Source organism: Panthera leo, chromosome A1 (genome assembly GCF_018350215.1).
Source record: "Panthera leo isolate Ple1 chromosome A1, P.leo_Ple1_pat1.1, whole genome shotgun sequence".
Lineage (NCBI taxonomy): Eukaryota > Metazoa > Chordata > Mammalia > Carnivora > Felidae > Panthera > Panthera leo.
Window position 1 is genome coordinate 211,684,097 of NC_056679.1, and position 10,897 is coordinate 211,694,993.

Below are 10,897 nucleotides of genomic sequence, written 5' to 3' on the forward strand. Positions count from 1 at the left end.
ATGTCCCCTCCGTGGGCAGCCTGTGCAGGTAAACTGGAGCGCTACCTTCACATGGTCTCCGGCTTGCTTATTTCCTCCACTCTCCTTACGGGTGAGTGGAGGTGGGCTAGGAAAGGTGGGGTTATAAAAGTAGAAGAGCACCAGAGACCTGCAGACCCAGCGTGGCTCATAATTATCTGGTCTCGTCACGTCTTTGTGGCGAAGAAGGGACTTGTCAAGCGTCGAACTAGAAGCTTAGCTCAGGCCATTTCCCTCTGCGTGACTTGGCAAAGAGAGAAATTGCCCATTACTTTTTAAAATGGAAGTCTTAGCTTGCCTTGGAAGGGAATCCCAGAGACGTCTGGCTGAGCGAGGGGTCTTGGTAGAGCCAGGTCAGGAAAAGTTGGGAAACGGAGCCGAGAAGGGCAGCCAAGGGGGCAGCACTGAGCTGGGGAGGGTGAGGGAGTGGGGTCCCCCGTGCCCCAGCTCGGCGCCCAGCACTCTCGGCCTGTATTTCAGCCAGGGAGGGCCGGCCTGGGGGGCCTCTCACTCGCCGTCCCGCCCAGGGCGGCTCTCCCGGGTCTCCCCCTATTTGGCCCGCGCGGCAGGGCTCTGGGCGGGGCCGGAGGAGCGCGGGGGTGGGAGGCCCGAGGAAGATGCGCGGAGTTGGCTGCGAGGCCGAGCGCGGAAGGCGGAGGGGTGGCGATCTTGGGTGGGCTGCCCCCTCCGCCCTGACCCGTTCCACGCCCCGCGGAAAGCGGGCGCTGCCAGTCGAATCGCTCCCCTTTCAGGAGGGAAGGGGGATCAAGGTAACTAGCCCCTTTCTGCTTAACAAAGCCAAAGGAGATCGTGGGTAGCTTCGCAGCCGCTCCGTCCCACTCCTGGACCATGCACCCCTGCATCTTCCTGCTCGGCCACGGGCGAGGACTTGATTTCTTGAGCTGAAAGCTAAACCTCGTCGACTTTTCTTCTCCCCAACAACTGAATCATGCCATGTGCCCAGAGGAGCTGGCTTGCAAACCTCTCCGTTGTAGCTCACCTCCTTAACTTTGGGGCCCTTTGCTATGGGACACAAGCTCAGCCAGGCCCGGTGCACTTCCCGGACAGGAGGCAAGGTTAGTGGCTTTTCTTTATCTCCTTTGAAAACCGTGGTGGTGAGACGCGTGGAAAGTTGGTTGCTTCCCCATCCCCTCCCCCACTGGCTGAACTCTGCAAAGCCGTTTGGCTGAGTCGTAAGGAAATCTAGGCTGGGAGCTCAGTGACATAGGGTGTCTCGGAATTCATTGTTGAAGGTGGTGATTCCTTAATTCTTACTGAAAGGCGAGTATCCCGGATCTCTTTCACACCAACGCTGAGGCAGGAAAGACCCAAGTGATAGCTGGTAACGCCCCGCCTTTTGTCTTCTCTTTCAATGCTGCAGTGTTTCAATCCTCTATTTTTCAAATTCTGAACACGGAAAATGATTTTTTTTTTTTTTTTTTTTTTTTTTTTTTGAGTTCCAATCACCACTGGCAGTCATTGCAGTATTTTTGGTTAGTTTCAACTCTGGACAGGGGAGGGGAAATGTGATTCCGGCCCCCTGCTGAGTGAGTTTGGCTGTGTTTTGGTTTCCTGGAAAGATTAAGTCCTGTGTTTTAAAAATAACTGTTCTTTTGGGGGAGAATTTACCACCTTAGGGGCTCACCTTTCTCTGTCCTGCCTTCCTGATCACAGCTGGCTGCATCTCCTGAATGTCATGAAACTCATAATGCTATAGAAAACACTGGAAGAGGGTGTGATGACAGTTTGGTGTTATTTAAGCCTAACACCTAGAGCAGAGCCACACTGCTGCCTCTGCTTTTTTATTGGACTTGGAAGGGTCAGAGACACTTTCCCATTTGGTAGGGAGTTCCTTGGGCCGTCTGGGAGAAACAGAGCTCCATCAAGGCCTGAGTGGCTGGAGAAAGTTCCCTGCACCAAGACTGCTAAGGCACCCTGTATGTGTCAGCCCAGCAACCACTGACAACAGCCTTCTGGGGTGCAGGGATTGTTGTTACTGCCTCTGTTTTAAAGATGAGGAAATTTGGTGAGTTTATTGGCCCAGCTCACGGTGGAGTGAGGTTTTGAACCCAGGTAGCCTGGCTTCAGTGGCTGGCCTCGCAGCAATAATAGGGACAACACACACATACACAGACACACACAGACACATACACACTCACACACACACATACACATACACACTCACACACACACACAGACACAGACACACACACACACACACACACACACACACACACACACAGAGCACTGCTTTAACATCCATTAAGTCCTGTGTTTGCTGACTGTGCTCCAGTCTCGAGAAGCTTCCCTAGCATTCTGACCCCCTTAATCCCCAAGACCACTTGGGTGGCAGACATCACGAGCTTGTCTTTGTTGAGGATTTCCACACAGCGTTCTGCCTACGTTGCAAAGTTCTAATACTGCTGAGAGCTCATCTGCTGTGACTTCAAGAGCCATCAGAAACAAGTCCCTTTGCTTTCCTTGGAAGCTGGAGCCCAAACACCACCGGGGTTAGATGTCAATCAGCCAGCACTTGCTTGTGTAAACGGTCCAGATACAATCTCCCACCCCCAAGTTTAAAATAGCAGCGTTTGTTTTTCTTTGAAAAACAGCCCCTTTGTGAAAAGTCTCTCTTCTGGCAGCACAAACAAAGCCTGTGAGCACTTCCCAGGGCATTTGGAGATGATTTGGTTCAAAGACACACATTCTCCTGGGTTGGTTTGCAGCTCCCCTTGCTCCAGATCTACTTTGTAAGCGAATTCAGCTTAGTATAGAGCAGACACTACTGGGCTTTGCTCTTTCCTGCCTGGAAGGTGAGAGGTGGTTGTTTTCCTTGGTTACCATTGGGATTAGGTGCTGAGAGTATTTGATATTGAAAAACAGCTGTGAAGTGCCCTGAGTTTATTAGCGATGTGCAGATATTTAGGTTTTAAAAGCAATTTGTTTTTAAAAGACTTTTCTCCAGAATATTTGTTTTTAATCAACTCACCAGTGGATTTACAAGTAATCTGCATTTGGTACAACAGAAATTTCTAAGCAGGCTTTATTTAAAACTGAGTGGAGAGAGGGAGAAAAACTGAGGTGGGAGGGGGGGTGTAGAGAAGGAGAGAGGTAGAGGGAAGGGATGAGAAAATTCTAAGGTTTCTTGGTAATAGGATGACCTGGTTTTTGCCCCAAATGACCAGCCTGCCATTTCACAATGAGCCAAACTCCCAGTTTCCATTTCTACTCTGACAACATTTTTGAATCGCACCCAAGTTCAGAACCTTTAAACTGGCAAATCACTTCCTATATCATGTCTCCCATCCTTCTTTTTACAGATGAAGAGGGGGAGGGGCTAGGAGATGAGTCTGTCAGCACCTATTAAATGCCACGTCACCAGAGGGGTGAAAGGAATTACACAACATCCCACAGTTGGAAACATTCTAGTTCCATATAATCATTAACGTTCTTTCTAGTTCTAAGGGTTGGGCAGAGGCAGGATTTTAGCCCTGGGAAGGAGCATGAAGGCAAATCCAATCTTTCTTGGGACCAAAAATGGCAGATTTGACAAACTCTGCCCAGTATTCTTTCCACATCGCTCACTTGTGATATAGATACACGTGCAGTGCCTTCCACAAGATGCCTTGGTTCCCAACTAAGTATCAGAACAATGGGAAATACTGCTCTTGTACACAGCATACTGCCTCTCTTCTACAGCCAGTGACAGCCCCTTGGGGTCCTTATCCCTTGTACAGTCTGCAAGTCACTAGCTGCTTCTGTGGTCTCTTTTGCTCCTGGCGACTCTGAAATCAACAGGGCAGGCACTTTATCCCGTGGTGGAGATATGCTTTCTGCCGCATGGGTTTTGCAAGAACACAAGGAGTGTTTCAAGACAAGCGTTTCAAGCGTACTTCAAGACAAATGTTCTCGTCATGTATCTATGCTCTTTGAAAAAATAAGGAAGGAAATTATTTCATATATTCTCTTTAAAATTTTTTTAAATTATAATTTAATTTTAGTTATTTTAATTTTATTTATTTTTGAGAGACAGAGCACGAGCGGGGGAGGGGCAGAGAGAGAAGGAGACACAGAATCTAAAGCAAGGTCCAGGCTCTGAGCAAGCTGTCAGTACAGAGCCCGATGCTGGGCTCGAACCCACAAGCTGTGAGATCATGACCTGAGCCGAAGTCGCACGCTTAACTGACACTTCAGCGCCACCCAGGCGCCCCTCATATATTCTCTTAATGAAAGAAGAGACTTCACAGTTTTAATATTTTATTTGTGTTAATTATCATAAGCAATTATGGTCTGGAGGTTAGTTGTCGTAGGGTTCGTGAGAAAATCCAACCTTGTGTATTGTACTTTACAACTTTGATGGGATCAACACTGTTCTCCACATTTTGACACATATAGTTTTCTATGATAAAAGTATATTTGAAAGGTTACAACAACCCGTGAAAGAGAATTATGAAAATGAACTATTACAGAATTTCATTGTGCTTTTTATTAAGAGTCTTAGAAATTTATTGTTCTCTAAGATGGAAATAATCAAAGTAAAGGGTAAGTATAGATTTAACCTAAGCTATAAAATCTGGCAGGTAAATATTCTCTCACCTCTTTCCTTTCTTTCTAAGCAGAGGGTGAAAGATCGGTTGGTGTTGTGTATTTTCAAAAGCACTTGTGCCAACAGGCTCACTCAGATTTCTCATGAAGTATCATCCATGTTTGTGACCAAGGGTTTCAAGTCTAATTTTCAATAAGGCAAATCCAAGTATTTAGGGCTTATAATGTATTTCCATAAACCTGCAGATGGTAATGTGATTACAGTGAGTCTCAGTCCCCGCCCCTCCCCCCAGCCCTGTTGACGCCCCACCTTGACATCTGGTCTCAGTGGTAGATGCTTGAGAAGCAGCAAAGGCAGAGGTTAGAAGGGTGGACTCTGGGGTCAGATTGCCCCAGAATGAATCCTCACCCCTCTTCATTGTCTTTTTTTTTTTTAAATTTTTTTAAACGTTTATTTTTGAGACAGAGAGAGACAGAACATGAACGGGGGAGGGTCAGAGAGAGGGAGACGCAGAATCTGAAGCAGGCTCCAGGCTCTGAGCTGTCAGCACAGAGCTCAACGCGGGACTCGAACTCACGGACCGCGAAATCATGACCTGAGCCGTAGTCGGCCGCTTAACCGACTGAGTCACCCAGGCGCCCCCCTCTTCATTGTCTTTTTACAGTGGAGGGAATGAAGGCTAGATGAGGGACGCTTAATAATACCTGTCCCAGAGAACTGTAAAGATTAGACAAGACCAAGTTGATATACTCTAAATGCTGTGCTTAACCATAGAAATGGTAAAAATGAGGAGCTCTTATTATTTCCTGACATCTTATTTCTCCATTCCTGTCATATCTCCTCTGAGCCGGGCTTTCTATTGGCCAAGGTCGTAGCTATCTCATCTTCCAAAATGAGTACCTACCGAGAGGAAGCCAAGGTGAGCATGGGATTCTCCCCTGTCTCTGCTTGGAGGTTACATCTATTTATGGCCATGGTGATCCTTGGTGGCCAAGTTTCTATCTTTAATACTAATAGTAGCTATTGAGTGCTATTTGTCGAGCACTCTTCTAAATCCATTACATATATTAATCCACTGGATCCTCAAAACCACCCTAGAAGGTAGGTAGATACTGTTATTACGCCCTTGTGTAGGTGAGGCAAGTGCAGTTGGGCCACCACATAAGTCACACCCTTTATGTACGTGGCCTCTTATTTCTGCCCACACTTATGGGCTGCCATGGCTTCGCTACTTGGTTTGCAGTCAAATGAAGAGGCAAAACTAGTCTTATCTCTTATTACTGTACCTGATAAATAGGCAGTTATTATCTCCATTTATTGCTGTGCAAATTGAGGCGTCTTAAAGAAGTCAAGCCATTATTTTCTTGTCAGATCATCATCCCTGGGGAAGGGTGGGGGCAGGGGGCGGTGGTAGTATCACTTCTACTAGGTCATAGTCTCTGCCAAGTGCACTGTTTATGTACGCGAAGGGAAGTGGCTAAGAACGTGGCTTTGAAATAAGAACCATGAGATTTCAATATGGATAATGTTGCATATTGACTCTGTGCCCTCTCGTAGGCTCAGTTTCTTCATCTATGAAAAGGGAATTCACTGAATCTGTGAATCACAGTTGTGTGAGTACTGAATGAGAAGAGACCTGTGGTACTTGGATCATAGCAGGTGGTCATGAAATGGTTACTGTGGTTATTATCATTACATTATTATATAGCCAGCTTATGTTGGCTCTCCTAAAAATCCATTAGATCAAAATCCATTAGATCAAAAATCCATGAGATCAAAATCCATTAGATCAAAAGCAACTAGGTCAAAGGCTCTAAATTTGTTTGCTTCTTTATTCCTTGAACAATAGTTGCTAGAGCTTAGGCAACCTTTATCTTTCATTTTATACTTTCAAAAATCATGGTGAGTTTTTTGAGATGTATGTTCAGAGACAGGTCTTATAAGGGACACGGAACTTCTCCTGAGAAGAGTCAGCATCTGGGCAGTGACCAGTCCAATGGGACTGCTGGTCCCATTGCAAGATGATGGCTATACACCGTTAAATAAGACTTTTTCTGCCCTTAACTTCCGTCCACTGCTCATCCTGGGGTAGTCAGAGGTGTTGCCATGAGTAGTAGAAGAGAAGAGTAGCTGAGAATAATACTGTGGAAGTCAACCACATCTACCCTTGCCCCACCTAACCTGGCCTATCCTCTCCTAAGGTCTGAACTTGGAAGGGCAGTGAAACTCTGATATTAAAGATGTCCAGATATTCCTTGGGGAGTAGGCAGTACAGAGGACTGAGTCATTGTGACTCCTAGGTCATGGCACACTAGCGTCATCATTTTGTGCAAAACCCCTTTCTGGTTTTATTTTTTAATGCATTTTTGTCCCCACTCCCATTCCTCCTCGTGGAAAACCATTTTAATGGGTTCCATATGTATTTTTTTGCATATGTTCTGGCAGACTTTGTATTATTGTTTTTGTGTGCATGTATTTTCCATTGATGTAGATGGCTCTGCATTCACTTGTATTGTTTCTTATTTTTCAGTGAACATTGTTTTTAAAGATTTCTCCATGTTGCTATGTGATCTATTGCTCCTAAGTGTTGCAATTAGAAGCAATGGGTCTGGATTTTTTATACCTAAACATTGAGACTGTTTATTAGTACCTAAGAGTGAAAACTCTGCTCTGCCCATATTTCATCCAAGGCAGAAGTGAACAATTTCACAAAGTGTGTTTGAAGGCAGTTGTCTGGCAGGGGGAGGGTGAGGTGGGGGGAGGCTGTTTTATAAATGTATTCTATTAAGCCCAGTTCTTATAATGAACCAGCCACAAACATACTCCCTGATACAGCAACACGTTACAAGCCAGGCTGCCACGTGCAAGGTTCTAGGCTCCAAAGGCTTTGGGAATAAAGTGCGATGAACAAAAGGCCTTGTAAAATGAGACCATTCTGGGAGCTACAGGAAGTAAGGCCTTGGGTGAGGGTCCAAAGGAGGGAGAAAGAACTTCAACCAGGGACTTTAAGTGAAAGAAGAGGGGGAACTGGAGTTGAGACTTAAAACATACATGGGAATGCACAGAGTATTGGTAGAAAGTGCAAAAGACACTGTAGCTGGGAGTGGTAATACGAACAAAGCAATGTGAGCTCGAAGTGCAAGAAATCCATCTAGGAGGTGGCAAGTGGAATTTGTTTCTCTCTCTCTTCCTCCCTTGCTCCTTTTCTTTTCTTTTCTTTCCTTTTTTTTTTTTTCCCTCTAAAGCAAAAGATTAGTTTTTTTACTAAGTGGCTACTGGTTTGCTGGAAGTAGCCTGTAATCCCGAGTGATGATTAGCCCCTGCTAGAGAGACTCCTTGTTATTCTCAAACATCAGAATGAAGAGGAGGGGGCGGGGACTTTAAACACAAACGAGTCAAAAGGCGTGTGTCCCTGTGTGTGGCAGAGACGAGTGTTCCCGTCTAGCATTTTTTAAAGTGGCAGGGTTCATCTTACCCTTTTATTTTGTGCGTTTTTTAAAAATAAAAATAAACATCCAAGTTTCTTTAAGCAGCCTTTGCTACGTTGCAGAACACTTAGGCTGCAATGGGTGTGAAGTTTGTCAGTGTGTATGGTGGGTTAGCTGTTTTTTCATTTTCCCTCTAACCTGAGTTAATGGGAAGTTCCTGAGGCGTTTAAGCTCTTTGTAACAAACAGCCAAGCTCTGTGATTTGTACTAATGAACTCAAGCCTCGAAATATGAAATATTCCTTATACTGACCTTGCCCCTTTCCTAACAGTACTCAGGCATTAATTCTCATTTTAATCTGTCTCCGGCAAAGCATCTGCCGTCCAGAGCTGTGCCTTTGTGTCGGTGCAGACTGCCACGTGTCGTCAAGGAGGGGCCCCGAGTCAGTTTGAGTCGTTCAGGGAATTTACTGTTGACAGTACATGCGTGGTAGACACAATCTGTAAACTTCAAGTCAGCAGTGGTACTTTGCGATCCGCGAGCTGAAGTCTAAGTTCCAAATAGCAGAGCATTCACCTTGCCGTAGACTCATCAGGGAATTCCCTCGGTTTTATTTTTTGTGTCCTTTTCTTTCAGCGCATTTTGTCAAGGCCCTGCCAGAATATCACGTGGTGGCTCCTGTCCGCGTAGATGCCAGTGGGCATTTTCTATCACATGGCCTGCGCCATCCCGTCACCAGCGACAGGAGGAAGAGAGATTTGGATGGCCCAGAGGATCGGGTGTACTATAGAATTTCCCACGAGGAGAAGGACCTGTTCTTCAACTTGTCAGTCAATCAGGGATTTCTTTCCAAAAGCTATATCGTGGAGAGGAGATACGGAAATCTTTCCCGTGTTAAGATGGTGGCTTCCTCGGCACCCCCCTGCCATCTCAGGGGCACAGTTCTGCAACAGGGCACCAGAATCGGGGTTGCAGCACTCAGTGCCTGCCAGGGACTGGTGAGTGCCCGGGTCCATCACCTACCTCCCTTCTCTGTCCCCAGGCCCCTATAGGCTCGTCCTGCACGTCCAGCACCAGTGGGTTCACAGACACATTCAGCACATACACATTGAGCACTTGTGATGAGCGTGGTCCAGGCTGCCAAATGGGCTGGGGAGAAATGCAGAAAATCACATAAAAAGTGGATCGATCTGGGAGGTATGGAGAGTCAAGGCACTGAGGGTTCAGAGCAGGGAGGGTTCAACCGGGAACAGCATGGGAGGAGGGGAGGATTGGAGGTGGGTCTTCAGTCTCTGCAGCGGCTCGGAGGGTATTGTGACTAACTGGCTGGCCGGCCCTTTGGAGTTAGGAAAACCTGAATTTGGACTGAGAGGCTTACCAGTGGTGAGTAGCTGCTATGGCATAATGGCTGACTATGTGTACTTCGTAATCAGATTCGGTGTGGGAAGTTAGGCAGTCCGTTTATCCCTTTGTGCCTTTGTTTGCTCGTTTGTAAAGTGGAGATAATGACAGTACCCAACTCATAGAAAAAGGGTTGGCAAAGTATGGCCCACAGACCAAATCTGGACTGCCTCTTGTTTTTTATAAATAAAGTTTTATGGGAACACAGATAAGCTCATGTGTTTATACTGTGTATGGCTGCTTTCAAACTACAACAGCAGAGCTCAGTAGTTGGGATAAGGACTGTATGGCCCACGAGGCCCAAAAATTGCTCTCTGACTTTTACAGAAAAAATTTACCGGCACCTATAGTACAGTATTGTGAGAATGAAATGAATTTATATATATATATATATATATATATATATATATACATATATATATATATATATATATATATAAAACTTAGAAGACCGCTTGGTAAATAATACAGTCAATGGATGTTGGCTGTCATTATCATTTTTTTTTTTTATATTTCCGATATGCCAGGTACTGGAATGTGTCATTTATGAGGTGGTTTATGTACATTGTCCTCTTCTACCCCCCAACCCCCCATCTTTGTTATTTTTCTAGATGATGAAGCTTGGAGAAGTTGAATAACTTTATTGGGCAGTTATTTTGAGGCTGAGTCCTTCTACCCCTTACCAGGCACCCCCCAATCCCCTCATCTCCCCTAGTTTTGGGGAACCACTAATCTACTTTCTGTCTCTGTTGCCTGCGTATTTAAAATCCTTGGTTTAATAAGCTTTTCAGGAGATTCTGATGCTCAGTAAAGTTTAAGAAGCACTGGCCCTGATCGAACATTAGGATCAACCCAGGAGCTTTTAAAATACCCGTTCCCCACCCCTCTTCCCAGATGTTCTGATTTACCTGGTCTGAGGGTGAAGCGCAGACATCAGTATTTTTTTAAAGCTCCCAAGAAAATTCTAATGTGTGGTAAATGTTGACAGCCAATGAATTAGTGTGAGCAGGTATTAATTAGCAACATTAGTCAATATTACTCTAAAGCTCTTCCCAAGTAATTCTAACATGCAGCCAGGGCTGAGAACCGCTGCTCTCAATTGCCCCCTCTTTTCCTCTTGTGCTTTCTAAGGGAGATTGCACACTGGTTAGCATTATGTCAGGCTTGGAAACAGAATGCTGGGAGCTTTTCAATTTCAAATGGCCCCAGGGAGCAGAGCAAAGTACCATGTGGGCATTTTCAGATTCAGATTCCAGATTCATTCTAAGTACAGGAGCACAAAGAAGCAAATATTAACTAATGGACTAATGTGGTAGCCAGGATGATGGAAACTTTTAGATTCAAATCACTAAATGATTTTGTCAGAAGAACCAATCTACTGGGATTAGTTTTGTGCCTTTCACACAGAATTGAACAGTTAATGATAGTTATAAAATAAGCTGTAAAATCCAAATGAGTTTCCTTCCTTTCTGTGAGCATACGAACTGGCTGGCTTCAAGTTCAT

At 45.3% G+C, this 10,897-nt stretch overlaps 1 protein-coding gene across 1 annotated transcript; it reads left to right on the forward strand.

Annotated features, from left to right (window-relative positions):
• The first annotated feature begins 733 nt into the window (after nucleotides 1-733).
• LOC122198505 (A disintegrin and metalloproteinase with thrombospondin motifs 12-like) lies at nucleotides 734-9,044 on the forward strand. Its single transcript, XM_042903175.1, has 2 exons — nucleotides 734-1,094; nucleotides 8,629-9,044. Exons 1-2 carry the CDS (start codon nucleotides 968-970, stop codon nucleotides 9,042-9,044), a joined length of 543 nt encoding a protein of 180 aa, XP_042759109.1. The 5' UTR covers nucleotides 734-967.
• Nucleotides 9,045-10,897: the final 1,853 nt, after the last annotated feature.

Bases quoted from the DNA above. Each gene is read 5' to 3' on its own strand.
- LOC122198505 (XM_042903175.1), top strand. From the start codon at position 968: ATGCCATGTGCCCAGAGGAGCTGGCTTGCAAACCTCTCCGTTGTAGCT. The intron at 1,095-8,628 runs GTTAGTGGCTTT...CTTTTCTTTCAG, and splicing joins CTTCCCGGACAGGAGGCAAG to CGCATTTTGTCAAGGCCCTG.